At 48.8% G+C, this 16,542-nt stretch overlaps 1 protein-coding gene across 1 annotated transcript in view; it reads right to left on the bottom strand.

Annotated features, from left to right (window-relative positions):
• RIMKLA (ribosomal modification protein rimK like family member A) overlaps positions 1–16,282 on the bottom strand; it is a 31,551-nt gene extending 15,269 nt beyond the window's left edge. Inside the window, exon 1 of the mRNA XM_059374364.1 lies at positions 16,047–16,282. Within this exon, the coding sequence (XP_059230347.1) occupies positions 16,047–16,209 (163 nt within the window). The 5' untranslated portion in view covers positions 16,210–16,282. The remainder of the gene's footprint in view (positions 1–16,046) is intronic.
• Between the last annotated feature and the right edge of the window lie 260 nt (positions 16,283–16,542).

Here is a 16,542-nt window from a genome sequence, read left to right as displayed (position 1 = left end):
AGGATCGAGTCCCACATCGGGCTCTCTGCTCAGCAGGGAGCCTGCTTCCTCCTCTCTCTCTGCCTGCCTCTCTGCCTAACTTGTGATCTCTCTCTCTGTCAAATAAATAAATAAATAAATCTTTAAAAAAAAAAAAAAAATCAATTCGCTATCAATCAAAAGTAGAATGCATCCAAAGATAACTGGTCCCTGTGGCGAAAGGACCTGAGCTGTATTTCACTGGTAAACTGGGAGCACGAGCTTTAAGTGAAGACCTGGAGGACAGGGAGTTCAGTCTTCAAGTGTCTGTAGGGCTTCCATGCAGAAGACTTACTTGGCTTGTCTTCTCTGACCCCAAGAGACACAGCTATCCATGAGTATGGTTTTCTCTGTCAGTTCGCTTCTGCGTCTCCAGCCCCCAGAACAGTGCCGTGGGCACGACGGGTACCTGATGTTTGCTGAACTGTCCAGAAGCCACAGGGAGACAGATCTGGAACCACGGAGACCAGAAATGGGATGGGAAGGGCAATGAGAAGTGAGTTCAGGGGATGATTTGGCTGGACTCAGGGAACCTTAAAGAAGTCTTTAAAAGGCTCTAAAGAAAACCTTTTAAACAGTGTCAGAACCATCTTATAGATAGGCTTTAAGCTCAGTGTCTTCTATTCCATAAGCAATGGGCTATGCAACCAAATTCTGAGAACACAAAGATACAGAGGAAAAGTTACTATTTCTCCACGGGTTGGGGGGATGAATCATGTCCATACAAAAACAGGAAGCAAAACAAAACAAAAGGAAGCAAAGAAAGAAACCAAAATCACAAAACTACTCTACGGATGTAACTTGCACACTTTCCTCCCATTCTAGATGTTCCGGTCAATTCAACCCAAGGGGGCAGGTGTTATCATTAAGATACGCTGTTTCCAGAACTTCTGCGGACAGTGTGAGCCCAAGGGACTGGAACGTAACTCTCAGGGATGACTTATGGAGAGCATTGAGGTCATCTTCACTTTGCCATCGGAAAACAGCATCACGTGTACGGGCTTTGTTCCTTTGCCACTGACAGCACACGGGGAAAAGAATATAAAAGGAAAAAAAAAGCAAACCCTGTATTAGCATCCTCAAAACTGATAGGCAGAGAATGAAAGAAAAGTATTCCAGTGGGTGAGAACGGTGAGTAAACACTCAGGGCAGAAGCAACAGCCCAGGACGACATCAAGGGATGCAGGGATATGTGCAAATCTGCTCTGGAAACTCTCCAGAGCCGTCCACACGTCGGGGGCTGGCGTCGCCACGGCACACACACTCCACCGAGCACAGGAGAGGGGTGGGGTGGGGAACAGCTTGGGGAGGCTTGCACCCCCTGATGAGAAAGATGGCTTTGCAACAGAAAAGTGACCTAGAGAAATGAGAAGCAGCAGAAACGTGTGGCTTTCAAGTCCCAACATGAGGCCACAGACGAACAGTTAAACTTCTAAATGGGAAGAGAAGAATTCAGTCGCTTCAGGAAATACCAGCCACAGGTGGACGGAGACAGCTCAGCCCCAAGCAGGTTCACAGACACCTAGGAAATCTTACCAGAACTTCATCTCTCTCCTCCAAAGGTAAATCTTTGGGCCTGGCTCATTCCAACTGAAGCCTTCAATAAATGAAGAATGGAATGGGTTAAAGATGGGCCGACGAGGCTCTACACCAACCAGACAGGTGTGGGCTCTGACCATGCCGGCTTCCAGCTCTGAGCTGAGGGCCGGGCCAGGCCCAGGAACAGATCTGCACAGTCCTCCTCTGCCCGTGTTCACGGTGCCGGCATCCCTGCCGTGGGTATCTTTGCTTGCCCCGTTCATCCCTGTTCTCTTTGCCACCTACTCCTAGGGACATCACCACTTCGAGAAGTAGGGGACAAGAGGTAGCCACTCTTGCGTGGCACCCACACGAACTGCGGATCCACACAGCCACGGCCAAGGACAACTTGGGTGTGAGGTTGGCTCTTGGCAAACCTGCTGCCAAGTTCTGAGACCTTGAGCCACTTAGTAATGGCTCCCCCTTGTCCCATCCCTATCTGCTCTCAGGAAAGGACCTGACGAACTTAATACAGGATGTGGCTTAAATATGTCACCTTTCCCGGAGTCCTTAACATTTTCACTGCCGTCTACAGGCCTTAAGCCAAGGGAGTGAAGAGCTGATGCAGGCCATGCGGGCGGGCAGGGCTCTGCTTGGCTGCGGCTGCTTGTAGGGAAAGCGCTCAGCAATGAGAGGCTCATGGCCTCAGAGAACAAGGGATCTCATGTGACTAGTGCCCAGTGGGCATCACCTTGTCGTGGGGAACAGGGCAAGAGGAAGGGAGCAGAGCTGTTTCTGGAATATTATTTGGGGTCTCCCAGACTCCTAGGCTGGGCTTGAAATATACTATTTTGCCTCAAACCACTTTTTTTTTTTTTTTTAACTATATCACTCTGTCCCAAAACAGGTCGGTAAGACAATGAAAAATATCAGACCATAAACTAATTAGTACAGGGACCAATGGCCAATCCAGTCGAAATCAACCATTTGAAGCCACAACAATATTTTTTCCGTATTACTTCTAAAAAGAATAATCTACTTTCATGGTTCATTATATTCTCATGTTCTTTTGAACTGTTATTTATATTTGGAAATATTGTACTACATTAAAAACAAGATAGAAAAATGGGACTTGTTTTTTTTTTTAAGATTATTTATTTATTTATTTGACAGAGGGAGACAGAGAGAGAAGAAACCCAAGCAGGGGAAATGGGAGAGGGAGAAGCAGGCTTCCTGCTGAGCAGGGAGTCCAACACAGTGTGCGAACCCAGGACCCTGGGACTATGACCTGGGCCAAAGGCAGACACTTAATGAATGAGCCACCCAAGCGCCCTGGAAAAATGGGACTTTTCTCAAAGAACTGGGCCTGTTCTTTTCTATCTCATGTATCAAATTAAATTAATTCTACAAAACTAGACTTTCACATTGTACATACAACAGCAAAGAAATGTACTCTGTAATACCAAGAAATAGCTTTAGAAAGAAGCAAATCACTCTTAGAAAGTAGAGCTCTAAAACTTAAGGACCATCCTCAATCCTTCATACCCATAGAAGGAAACAGAAAATATACGGACAGTCCACAGGGCAGACACTCAGATCGGAAACTGGTTGAGAATTTTTATGGAGCACCTGTTGTATTTTCGGTACTCTACTGAGACCTTTCACACCTCTTACCTCGTTTAAATGAAAAATTTCTCAGGGCACCTGACTGGTTCAGTCAGTAGAGCATGTGGCTCTTGATCTCAGAGTTGTGGGTTTAAGCCCCACACTGGGTATAGAGATTACTTAAAAAAAAAATTAAGGACACTGTGGAGACGCAGTTGGTGAAGCCCCCAACTCTTGGTTTTGGCTTAGGTTGTGATCTCAGGGTTGGGAGACGGAGCCCTGCATCAGGCTCTGCACTCTGCTCCGAGTCTGCTTAGAGTTTCTCTCTTCCTTGTCCTCTGTCCTCCCTGCTCTGCTCTCTCCACTCAATCTTTTTTTTTTTTAATTAGGTAAATAAATAAATGAAAGATTTCTTGTCATATGGATCCCTGCAACAGATCTGAATCTGCAAGTCTCCATGCTAACGAGGAACTGAGGCATGAGGGGTCACTGTCCTCCTGGCCCCTGTGCCTACACACACACACACACACGCACGCACACGCACACACAACCCCTGCTTCACAAGAGAAAGCTTCAAAAGCAAACCAGTTTCTAGTGCACTAGGAAAAAACCTTCACGTACAGAGCAAGCAGAAGAAATAAGAAAATCAGGGGCGCATGGGTGGCTCAGTGGACTAAGCCTCTACCTTCAGGTCAGGTCATGATCTTGGGGTTCTGGGATTGAGCCCCGCATTGGGCTCTCTGCTCAGCAGGGAGCCTGCTTCCCCCTCTGCCTCTACTTGCCCCTCTGCCCACCTGTGATCTCTGCCTGTCAAATAAATAAATAAAATATTTTTTAAAAAAATAAAGACAGAAGTAAGAAAAGCACAGGACATGATGGCAAGATGGCCAGCAAGAACCACACTCCTGGCAGCATTTAGAACCCCTCTATTCTCACAGGACCGTGCGACAGTGGCTGGCAGGGACACTCTCTACAAGTTGTCAGAAAGGAGGCGAGAGTATAAACAGAGTAAGTGGATAAGGCAAGGACAGCTCAGCATTACCTCGTCACACTGTGAAGATGTGCCATTTGAAACACGATCCGGCTCGCGTCTCAGGGATGCTCCAGGTTTCCCCTGGTTGCCTTCCACCCTACCCCCACTTTCTCCTAAGGAAGTTATTTTTATTTTTAGGGAGTACATGCTATCACCACTCCTTCCTTTTAAAGCTCTTTGTTTCACTGCCCAAAGAAATCTTATCTCCACCTCATTAAAACCCACAGTCACTATGTGGCCCCTTTTGTTCCCCACCAACTGCTGTTTTCAGGTCATTTAATTCACTTCAAACTTTATTGAACTGTTGGGCTGAGTCAGACACACTATTAAGCAGGGATACCAGGATGAACGAGGTGATCTGTGCCTACGAGGAACTTGTCTCCTTATGGACATACAGACACAACCTAAAGATGCATTCTGTCCATCGCTCAACACATCTGCTCAGCAAATATTTATCTAGCTCCTACTCCGGGCCAAGTCCAGGGTCAGTTCAGGGGGTACGCCAGAAGCACTCCCCGAGACAAGTGCAGGAAGTTTATTATTAGAGTGGTAATTTCAGCAAACCCAGGTGGGGGGTGGAAGAGACGATGTGGCCAAGACAGGAGGTGTTGTCCAGTGAGGGACCCCCTTGGCAACTGGGGCTTACTCACGACAACAAGCAATGGTTTAGGGCACACGTCTCAGCCATCCCACCCAAGGGGAGAGGAAGCCGGCCACCGGTAATTTTTATACACCACTGTCTTTGGTTGAAAGCTGCTCCAGCGGCGTGGTAGTAATTTCCTGGCCCCTCCCGCTTGCCATGCATATGTGGGCCCCAGGGCCACCAAATGGTAAGGGCAACAGTGACATGGAAGGGCCACGACAGCTGAGGAACAGGCACCCTCTTGAAGGCTGGGCATGGGGCTGGAGGCCAAATGGTAAGGGCAACAGTGACATGGAAGGGCCACGACAGCTGAGGAACAGGCGCCATCTTGAAGGCTGGGCATGGGGCTGGAGGGGTGATCCCTGGAATTGAAGAAGAAAGACCACACACAACTGTGATGAATGCTGTTGACCTGTGCAGAGCATCTGGGTGTTCGGCAGTTAGCAGTCTGGTTTGGGCAGGGGGTGGGGAGAGGGGGCGACTGATTCTAACACATTATGAGAAGTGGTCTGACAGGCGTCTGAATCAGGGTACGGGGATGGCAGAGAAGGAGGGAGCAGTTCAGGATAATCTCTGAGAGAGAACCACGGAAAGTTTCAGAAAGGAGATATTTACTCATGGTTCCTCTGGGCTCAGAAGAAATATGTAAAACAAATAAATGCATAACATCTACCTTTCGGAAAGAAATCCACAGTCAAGGCCTGGCATCTTCAAAGCCCTGAGCTGAGGGATATCTCAGGGCGCATGTATTTATAAAGGCACTGCAAGAGGTTGGGCTGACTTGAGCTGAAAGCCAATTATGGGGAAATGGACAAAGCACTGGCCTCCAAGTCAGAGACTTGACTTAATTCCTTATTGTCATTTAACAACTTGGCAAGACACACGCCTCTCCGGGGATCAGTTTCCTCTTCTGTCAAATGGAAGAGTCCCAGAACTTGGCAACTGTCGCCCAATCCCCATCCCACCCCCCCATCCTACCAACACCAGCTTCCTTGCAACCATGAAGACAAAGCTCAGCAAACCCCTTATCCCTTTCGTGTATCGATCACCCAAGACTCCAGTCTCCAAGGCAGCCTCATTTCGCTAGATGCTAAACCCCACCTGGCTCTGACATTGTCTTTTCTGCTCCCTTCTTCCACTCCTTCTCCCCTTTGCACTCCCCTCTGGGATGCAAGGGGCAGCAAATCCCCTATCCTTGACCTTTCTGGTGAGTGTTCCCTTTGCCTTCTTCTCCTGAGTGCAGCTGACCCCCGGCTCTCCCCAGTAACGATGCTTCCCCAGTGTCCCTTCCCAGTTGTGGTTGTTCTCTCTCCCTGGCCGCTGGGATTCCTGAGCCTGCCAGTGGGAGAGATGCTCCTTGCTCTTCACCGTGGCTTCCAGGCTATCCTCCTCTCCCTCCCCTAAAACTCTGGGCCGGGCTGTCATCACTCTCCTTGTGCAAGTCATCAGGAACCCCAGCCACCCACCTCCATCCCTGGAGCTTTAGCTCCTGACTCAGGGGCCCCCCATGCTGTCACAGCTGGTGGTGATTTCAACATTCCTGGGCAGGGGCGCCTGGGTGGCTCAGTCGTTAAGCCTCTGCCTTCGGCTCAGGTCATGATCCCAGGGTCCTGGGATCGAGCCCCCCATAAGGCTCTGGGCTCAGCAGGAAACCTGCTTCTCCCTCTCCCACTCCCCCTGCTTCTGCTCCCTCTCTCGCCGTCTCTCTCTCTCTGTCAAATAAATAAATAAAATCATAAATATGTGTGTGTGTGTGTGTGTGTGTGTGTATATATAGAGAGAGAGATATCTCTGGGCAAAATTCTTCCAATGCCCAGGTCCCTTTCCTGACCTCATTTCCTCCAAGGATGCTATCCACCACCCAGCCTCAGCCACGACTCTGGGTGATTCCAGACTTCATGCACTCATCATAATTCTAGTCACTGTCTCCTCCCTTTCTGGCTTACTATCTTTGATTCCAGGAACTACTGTGCATGGGTCCCCGCCTTTGCACTGTCCCTCACTTCCCCTCTTAACCTATTTCAAGTCCACATTTGGACACCATAGCATGTATTTGCAAACCGACGGTATGTCCTCAGATCCTGTACCCGTTCCTTGCTTGGCTAAACCATGTCCCTGGTTAGACCGATCCAACTCAGCCTACCTCGTGTGCCCTCCTGCGCAATGGAATACGGAGAAAACACACAGACCTGCTGACTGGTCTCAAGGGCATCCTTCCTGCTGCATGGCAAGCACCCTATTTCCCCAGTCCATTCGTTCTCCCTGACCCAAGACAACGATTTCACTTTTCATCCTGCTACTTCCTCCCTCCCTCTCCTTCTCCCTCTTCCTACTGCGAGGAGAGAAACTGAAGCAATCAGAAAGGAACTTCTCTACAAGCTCCCACAAGCACATCTGCCTACCTGCCCGCACCTGGGTCTTATAGGTTACCTTCTCTCTTAGAACAGCTGAAGTAGGGACGCCTGGGTGGCTCAGTTGGTTGGACGACTGCCTTCGGCTCAGGTCATGATCCCGGAGTCCTGGGATCGAGTCCCGCATCGGGCTCCCAGCTGCATGGGGAGTCTGCTTCTCCCTCTGACCTTCTCCTCGCTCATGCTCTCTCTCACTGTCTCTCTCTCTCTCAAATAAATAAATAAAATATTTAAAAAAAAAAAAAAAAAGAACAGCTGAAGTGCCCTTGCTCCTAGCTCAGGTTAATTCCTTGAAAATATGCAATAGATCCCAACCCCTCTCACTCACTTCAAACATTGCTTGGACGATTCACCTATTTCCCCTGCATCATCAATTTGTCACCATTGGATCACTCACGCAACATACAACATGCTGTTATTTCTCTCGTCTTCAAGAAAAACGAGAGCATCCCAAACCCATCTCCCGTCTGAGCAAGGTTTGAGTCATCTCAGGCTGCTGTAACAAAATACCACAGACTGGGTGGCTTGAGCAAGAGACATTTATTTCGGGTGCCTGGGTGGCTCAGTGGGTTAAGCCACTGCCTTCGGGTCATGATCTCAGGGTCCTGGGATCGAGTCCCGCATCAGGCTCTCTGCTCAGCAGGGAGCCTGCTTCCTCCTCTCTCTCTCTCTCTCTGCCTGCCTCTTTGCCTACTTGTGGTCTCTGTCTGTCAAATAAATAAATAAAATCTTAAAAAAAAAAAAAAAGAGAGAGAGAGACATTTATTTCTCCTGGTTCTAGGGACTGGAAGTCTGATAGGATGCTGGCATGACTGGGTTCTGGTGAGGGCCCTGCTCCTGGCTTGCAGACAGCTGCCTTCTTGCTGTAACCTCAGAAGGCAGAGTGAGAGAGAAAATTGGGGGGAGAAACACAATTCAGCTTCCAGCTGGCTATCAATGCATTTCTCGCCTTCCCTTTACAAGACTCTTTAAAACCGTGTGTATTCCCTGGTTTCCATTACGTCATGAGACTTCTCAGGGACACCCGACGCTAAGGCCACATTGCTAAATCCAGTGGTCCATTCTCACCCCTCATCTGACTTGATCAACCAGCAAAACCTGACACCGTCTGATCACGTCTTCCCTCTTTGACTACTTTCTCCACTTGGCTTCCAAGATGCCACTCACTCCTGGATTTCTTCATCCCATATACTGAGGATTCTTTGCCGGCTGCTCAGTCCCTGGACCTCTTCTCTCTTCTATCTGGAGGCATTCCCTTGCCAGGTGTCTGCAGATGCTTTTACTTTGGATATCTTCAGGCCAGGGCTTGCTCTATATCCCCAGCAAGATGAAACTGCCTACATGACATTTCCCACTTGGATGTCTCACAGGCATCTCGGACTCAATCCTGATCCTCACCACCTATCCAAACCTACTCCTATACCCTTTCCATATGCGTAAATGGCACATTATTCTTCTAGCTGCTCAGGACAGACACACTGGAGTCCTCCTGAACATCCAACATCTGATGTCAGGCAAGTCCTGACAACTTCGTCTTCTAAGTCTATCCAAAATCCAGCCACTATGCACCTCCTCCCCTGAAATCATTCTAATCCAACAATTATCATCTCTCCAGACCTGAATTGTAGCAATGACCTCAGTGATCTCCCTGCCTCTGCCCTCACTACCATCTGTCCGTTCTCAACACTGTGATCAAAATGATCCTGTGACCATAAGGGAGATGATGTCCCCCCTCTGCTCAAAACCCTTCAACAGATTCCCAGCACATCCAGAGTAAAATACAAAGTCCTTCCATGACCAGGGCACCTGGTGGCTCAGTCGGCGAAGTGTCCAACTCTTGACCTCAGCTCAGGTATTGATCTTGGGGTTGTAAGTTCAAGCCCCATGTTGGGGTCCACACTAGGCATGGGGCCTACTTAAACAAATAAAAAATAAAAATCCTTCCATGACCCACAAGGCCCTATACATTGGCACTTTTCCCCCTATCCTCCACTTTTCTTTTTTTTTTTTTTTTTAAAGATTTTATTTATTTATTTGACAGAGAGAGATCACAAGTAGGCAGAGAGGCAGGCAGAGAGAGAGAGGAGGAAGCAGGCTCCCTGCTGAGCAGAGAGCCCGATGTGGGACTCGATCCCAGGACCCTGAGATCATGACCTGAGCCAAAGGCAGTGGCTTAACCCACTGAGCCACCCAGGCGCCCTATCCTCCACTTTTCTGACCTTCTCTCCTAATACTTGCCCTTGGTGGTTCACTCCGCTCTGGCCACAGGCTGGTTTGTCGCTCCCTCTTCCCTAGACTACTCTAATCCCAGATATCAATTTTTTAAAAGATTTTATTTATTTCAGACAGAGAGAAGAGGAAGCGAGCAGAAGTGGGGGCAGGGACAGAGGCAGAGGGAGAAGCAGGCTCTCCCCTGAGCAGGGAGCCTGAAGTGGGGCCCAATGCCAGGACCCCACGATCCTGACCTGAGCTGAAGGCAGACACAACTTACTGAGCCACCCGGGCGCCCCTAATCCCAGGCACCTAAATGGCTTGCTTCCTCACCTCCTTCAGGTCTTTACTTGAACATTAGCTCCTAGCTAAGGATCACCCCAGCCCCCCATCCAAAACTGCATCCCCTCCTCTACCTCCAGAAACATCCTATCCTTCCATTCCCCTTCCCTGCTTTTTCCTCCTTAGCCCTTTTCACCAACATACTATATATTTGACTTATCTTGTTTATATCCTCTCTCTCCCATCTAGACTGTAATTTCCTGGAGAGGCAGGCACCCGGTCTCTCTGGGTGTCAGTTTCTAGTACCTAGAATGATACATTACACACAGCAGGTAATCAGCAGGTATTTGCTGACCAAATGAATGATGGAAATCTTAACCATGAGGATGGAGGTTGTGTTCGTCCTCTTCATTCTACCTCCAGTACCTAGCACAGGGCCTGGCAGAGATGGGCAGGCAACAGCTGTGGAACAAGTAGGATGGTTGTGAAGATCAAGGCACGTAAAAGATATTGGAGCATTAATAACAGAGTTGCAGAAATAAAGAACCATTATTCTTGTTAGTTCCTCAATGCAAAGTAACTTAAATTTATCACTTTCTCTTGGTGTGTGTGGGGAGGTTCTTGAGTTACTTTTTGATAATGAAGGATCAAATAGAAATAGATGGAAAACTTCAGACCACGCTGTAGGTTTGTGTTAAAGTAATAAGGTGAAGTTTCTCAGCGAAGTGGGCAAGGTGGCACACTTAGCCCCTGGAGAAGGGGGTGGAGTGCGGTGAGCTAGCAGTGCCCTACTGGAATGTCACTGGACTCCCTGCTAAGGGGAGGGCCAAGGACGAGGTGTAGATGGATGGGCAGGAGGTGTAGATGGATGGGCAGGACACGGACATCTCTGATGATGGCTCCACCTCTCCCACCAGGCAAGCCTAACCAATCTGATGGAAGTGCGATGGTAGTGGCAAGAGGTGGTCCAGATCTGTAAGTAAGGCTTTGAGATCTACTCAGGATCCCAGTCTACTGGCTCTAGAACTCTTTCCGACACAGTTTATGAGGTATCCCTAAAAACTACTGTAAGAATCATAAACGAGGGGCGCCTGGGCGGCTCAGTGGGTTAAAGCCTCTGCCTTCAGCTCAGTTCATGATCTCAGGGTCCTGGGATCGAGCCCCGAATCGGGCTCTCTGCTCAGCGGGGAGCCTGCTTCTCCCCCTCCCCTCTCTTTGCCTGCCTCTCTGCCTACTTGTGATCTCTCTCTGTCAAGTAAATAAATAAAATCTTTAAAAAAAAGAGAATCATAAACTACACATCCGATCCACCTTCATTCAGTCCTTGAGATTGGCCCATGGATATAAACGAGGACGCTCGGGGTAAAGACTATCCGTTCAGTACTCATATCCGCTTAGAAACAGTACAAGGTAGGGGCCTGCATCCGCTCTCTGACTCATCCACTAGTCCTGTATGGTGGTTTATTCAGATTACAGGGTGTCAGGCACAGGCCTTTGGCAGAGAGGTCAAAGATCGACCTCTGTGCCCTAGGTTAGCATGGTATCCTTGTCTGCTAGTGCCTGCTTACATAGCAACGGGAGTCCTTCCCTTCTCCATGAGGCCTCTGTTGTCTTCTGGAAGTCTGCAATATGACCTTTTCCTCCAATTCAGTTAGGATTCCCCCCACCCAAATATTTCAATCTTACTCACCTGATTACTACAAGGAACCAAGGAAAAGTATCCCAGACACCTTAATTTAAAGAACCTGACCTAGGGGCACCTGGGTGGTTCAGTCGGTTGGGTGTCTGACTCTTGGTTTCAGCTAGGGTCATGATCTCCCAGGGTCTGAACCCCCAATGAAGGGCTCCGTGCTCAGCAGGGTATCTGCTTGAAAGGACTCTCTCCCTCTGCCCCTCCCCCTACTCGCAGGTGCCCACCCCCCCAAAATAAATAAATAAATCTTAAATAAGTAAATAAAAATTTACTTAAAAAAGAACCTGACCTAGAAATCGCCATATGGCCACCAAGGTTTCAGCTCGGAAAGGAAGGCAAGGAATGCTGAATCATTCTGCTCCTCAGAGACAAACTGTTACACACCCTCATTTCCAGGTCAGACGCATTTTTCCGGTCTTGATGCCTGTCCCTGAGTTTGTGACTATACTTGTTTCCTGAGACCAGAAATTGTCGTTGTAAAGGCCCGTGGGTGGTCAAAGAACTTAATTTGCACGGGTGACTGTGCCCTCAGAGAACGGCTCATCACAACAACATTCACACATCCAAACATGATTTCCCAAACAGAACCTAATTATGGCAAAAGTCCCCTATGCTTCAAATTAGCCTCTCAGGCCCTTCACTCAACCATCCAAACATTAACCGGAGGCCTACTGGGTACCAGTTATGGAGCACACATCTGGGGGATTCCCAGGCGTTGAGGGAGGGAGGGAGGGAGGGCGAAAGAGAGAGACTATAAACTTCGTAAATAGATAAATTACAATAAAATATGATGGATGCTATTTTCAACAACGTTACTTGGCAGCAGATGGGAAAGGGATTGCCTGAGGGGAGGGGAGGGAGCTCAAGAAAGACCTCAGAGAGATGAGAGATGTGAGCTGAGCGGAAGGAGGAATGAATGCAAGCGTGCCAGGTGAGGGAGAGGGAGCAGACCCATGGGCACCGCGGGGATGGGCACCGCGGGGATTCGGGTGAAGTCAGGGCAGGCGGTGCACGGACGGGGTGGAGTGGAAGGGAGGAAACCAAGTTTGCTGAGCCTGCGATTCCTGAGTCCTGGTCCTGCCAGCCAGTACTACGTGCCAGATACCTTACTGATGTTTACAGAGTTAATCTGTAGAAAGAACCCCGACCTCTGCCTGGTCCATGATAAACACCATGCGTATTTTGCTTTGACTCTGACTATGTATTTGGGTGACATGCGCACCACCACACTAGCCCACGGTAGAGAGTAATTAAGAGATATCCGTTGAACGAATGAACCACTTGCGGTTTCCAAGAAGGAATGGAGATGGGCATGGCTCTCATTTTGCCACGTCCTGCAGAAGGGTGAAGGGAAAGCGTTCCCTGCAGGACTGCTTCAGCCGCCCGAAGGTCATTAACTCTTCCCAGCGGCCATTCCCACTCATCCCATGCAAACCTACACTGGGGCAGCAACATCACTCACCACAAACCTTGCATGTGCACAACATCTTCAGCTTACTCGTATTACCTTGTTTAAATAACTGCAATCTTTAAATCCCAAACTTTCCATCTCTTGTATGAGTCCTATTTCCAGACAGAACCTGAAATTTTCGTTTCTGATTTGGGGTCCTACTAGCCTCCACAGAGGGAAGCTTAGGAAAGAATTTAAGTAATTGGCTGATATCCTGCTCCGACTGTCCCAAAGGGACTCCTGCATGGACCCCCTTGCACTAATCTCGAGAAGGAGACTTGGTAAAGGGGGTGCCTTAACTTCCTAAATGTTTTTTTTTTAAGATTTTATTTATTTACTTGACAGAGATCACAAGTAGGCAGAGAGGCAGACAGAGAGAGAGCGGGGGAAGCAGGCTCCCTGCTGAGCAGAGAGCCCAATGTGAACCTCCATCCCAGGACCCTGGGATCATTACCTGAGCTGAAGGCAGAGGCTTAACCCACTGAGCCACCCAGGCGCCCCTAATTTCCTAAATTTTAAAATCACTTTGCAAAGTCACTGTCTAGCCTCAGGTAACTCAGTTCAATTCCACATGCACGGAAAAAGGTACCATGGGCTGCAAATGCCCTTGCACATGCTTAATCTGTATCCAGAGACGGGAATTAGATTGGGTCTTGAACTGTAGTTAGCTGCTAACCAGCTGGATGGCACTGAGTATCTTTGAGCGTTGGGTCCTTCATTAGTAAAACGAAAGGGTCAGGATGGATGATCTTAAAGGCTTTCCCAGCTCTCACCCTCAATAATTTGCAAATGGGAAATGTCATTAATATCAGTAACTATTTCTGCATTTCAAAGCCAGTAAGTTCTAGAGTTTACTCCAGAGGAATACTTGGCTCAGCAAATTGCCAAGGCTTTTCTGTAGTCTGACGATAGAAGATACTGGGAAATAGAGCGCATACCTTTATTCACTCAAAAAAATATTCACTGAGTGCCTATTACTGAAAGACCCTGTTCGAGTCATGATTACAGCACTGAGCAAGGAGCTCACTCTTTGCACAGAGCTTACCCCTTGGGCTTCATGATTACAGCAACAAGCAAAGGAGCTCACTCTTTACACAGAGCTTACCCCTTGGGCTTCAATTAACCCACCCCCATGACAAATAAATCTCATCACTGCTTTGGATGGCAGAAAGAGTGATCTGATAGATTTGTTTTACGTGTCATGAATTGTGTCTGGGTATCTCTGAATTAACAAAAGATTAAAACTCCTTCAAAAAATGCCTGCCTGCAGTTACTCCAGCGACTATTTTCTCGTAGTTTAGAAAGAAGTAACTTCTGGTTTGCAAAGAGACGGAGATACATTCACACATGAATTCCTGTAAAATTTAAGACACTAAGTAAAAGGTTTAAAGGGTTTTCCTGCTGAAAAAGAAAACAATTTTCTTTCTCTAGGACCAATTCTTTAAAATGGTTTGTTTTTTAAAATTTTTAAAAAAGTAACCTCCATGCCCAACATAGTACTCAAACTCACAACCCCCCAAGATCAAGAGCTACATGTTCTACCAACTGAGCCAACCAGGCGCTCCTCAAATGGGGTTTTAGACACAAAACAGAGAGAATTTCCCTACTCCTTCACAGAATGCCAGATGGGTCTACAACAGAAATATGATGTGGAACTTCAACTGCTGTACCTCAAAAAAGGCATCTTTACACGCTGCAAAATAAATCAATAAAATGAAGAGGAAACAAACTAACGCTGGGGGTAGAAAGATGTATATCCTAGATCTAGATCAGTAAAAGATAACATAATTCCACTGAACGATTTTAGAGCTAGAACCACCTCAACCCTTAGTTTTATATAAACAAGAAACCTGAGATTCAAAGACATTAAGTGACCTCCTCAAGGCAAAGCCAAGATACTTGTTAGCAGCAAAGCTGTGCTAAGAAACCAGATTTGCAAACTGCTTGTTCTGGAATCCAGTTCTACATTAACTAACTGTAAGAGTTTTAGCAAATCAAGACTCAACAGACAGTACCCCTTATAGATGACACACAGTTTTAGACTAAACGTATGACACCTAAAGCTTGTAGTATATTTATCGGGGGGCTATCCAGTCTGATATTACTTATGAAGGGTTTAGATAAATTTATGAATAAAACACCTAGAACAGATACCTTATACACAGGACATATTCGAAACTCCTTTAAGTCACCTGTTCAGAAAGGGAAAGGAATCCCTTTCCTCTGCTAAAGAAGAGTAACAAATTATAATCTTATTTAACCAGGTATGGTTAAAAACGCACTCTGAACTGGGCCCAAATTCCCCCCGCCCCCAGTCCCACATCTGATCGCCAGTGAAGTAGCTGGGTTACTTCCAGAGTAGAGGCTGAAGCCACTCAAACTGCAGGTTAGTGGGGGTTCCTAAACCAAAGGTTCCAGGAGGAGACTGCTTGTATTAAAAAATAATTAAGAATATCTAAAACACATAGTTAACCTTTTGAGGTCAGGGTCAGAGATGATAACCACGTCTTACCCAAAAATGTCTCTTGGACACAGCAGTGGAGAAATATGAGGCCAGAATGGTCTGGGCCTGAAATCTTGGCTTTTCTGGAATCAGAATTCAACACTTTTAGGAAGGAGGATAAGTTTTTAAAAACCCATCAACGGTCTACTCTCCCACTTACACACTCAAGAAGGGACTCCAGTCGTAAATTTCTCCCCCTATGTAGGCTCCTAGTTTGGGAATGATAATTCTATAGTGCATTACTCATGCTTACACACTCCTGAAAAACTTTTTAAAACATTCACTGTAATGGCAATTCATAAATGTGGTGAGGGTTTCTAAAAAGCTATCCTGACAGGGCACGAATGCGAGCAGAATTTGCAAATACGGGGTTTGCAGCTTGATTTTCCTCGGACCTCCATGCAGCTTCAGGCGAATTCGAGTTCCTCCCAAAACAAAGTCCCCTAAGTACGCGGAATCCCGTTCTCAAATCTTGGCCTCAGGGCGGACGGTGGTGGTCAAAGGCAGCCCTCAAGGTTAGGGGCTTTCTCTAACCCAAGGAGGGCTCGCGGGGGAGGGCTGCTAGTCTGGGGGACCCGAAGGAGACTTGGCTGGAGGAAGCCCGGGTGCGCGCGCCCACCGGCCGACTCCCGGGGACCCCGACGCGCCTCCCCGCCCTCCCGGGGCCCGCCTCGCTCACCGAGGTGGCCGCCGACGACGGTGACGGCGATCTGGTCCATGAGCACCGCCCGGAAGCGCACGTCCTGCTCGGAGCAGCGCTGCCGGAGGGCGCGCAGGATCTGCACCTGCGGGTAGTCCTCGCGGATGCGCCGGTCCGTCAGGAACCAGAGCTGGGAGCACATGGCGGCCAGGGCGGCGGCGCCTGGCGCGCCGCGCGGGCCCCCTCGACGTCCCGGGCCGCTCGCTCAGGCTGGCTGGCGGCCGGCCGGCCCGCGTCCGGGGCGAGCGCGCGCCGCGGCTCCGCTCCGGCCGGTGCGCCAGGCGCCTCTGCAGCCCTGACCCAGCGAATCTGCCCGGCCACTCAGCGCCGCCGCCGGCACCCGTCAGCCAATCAGCGCGCGGCGGCGGGCGCGGGCCGGCCGCGCGGCCAGCTGCAGAGGCGGCCTCGGCGGGCGGCGCCCGGGGAGGGGCGGCGGGGCCCGGGGCCTGCGGCGGCCGGGGGAGGGGTGGCGGGC

Source organism: Mustela nigripes, chromosome 14 (assembly GCF_022355385.1).
Source record: "Mustela nigripes isolate SB6536 chromosome 14, MUSNIG.SB6536, whole genome shotgun sequence".
NCBI classification, from domain to species: Eukaryota; Metazoa; Chordata; class Mammalia; order Carnivora; family Mustelidae; genus Mustela; species Mustela nigripes.
The sequence above is the reverse complement of the archived record's forward strand: the minus strand, read 5'-3'. Positions and strand labels throughout refer to the sequence as shown.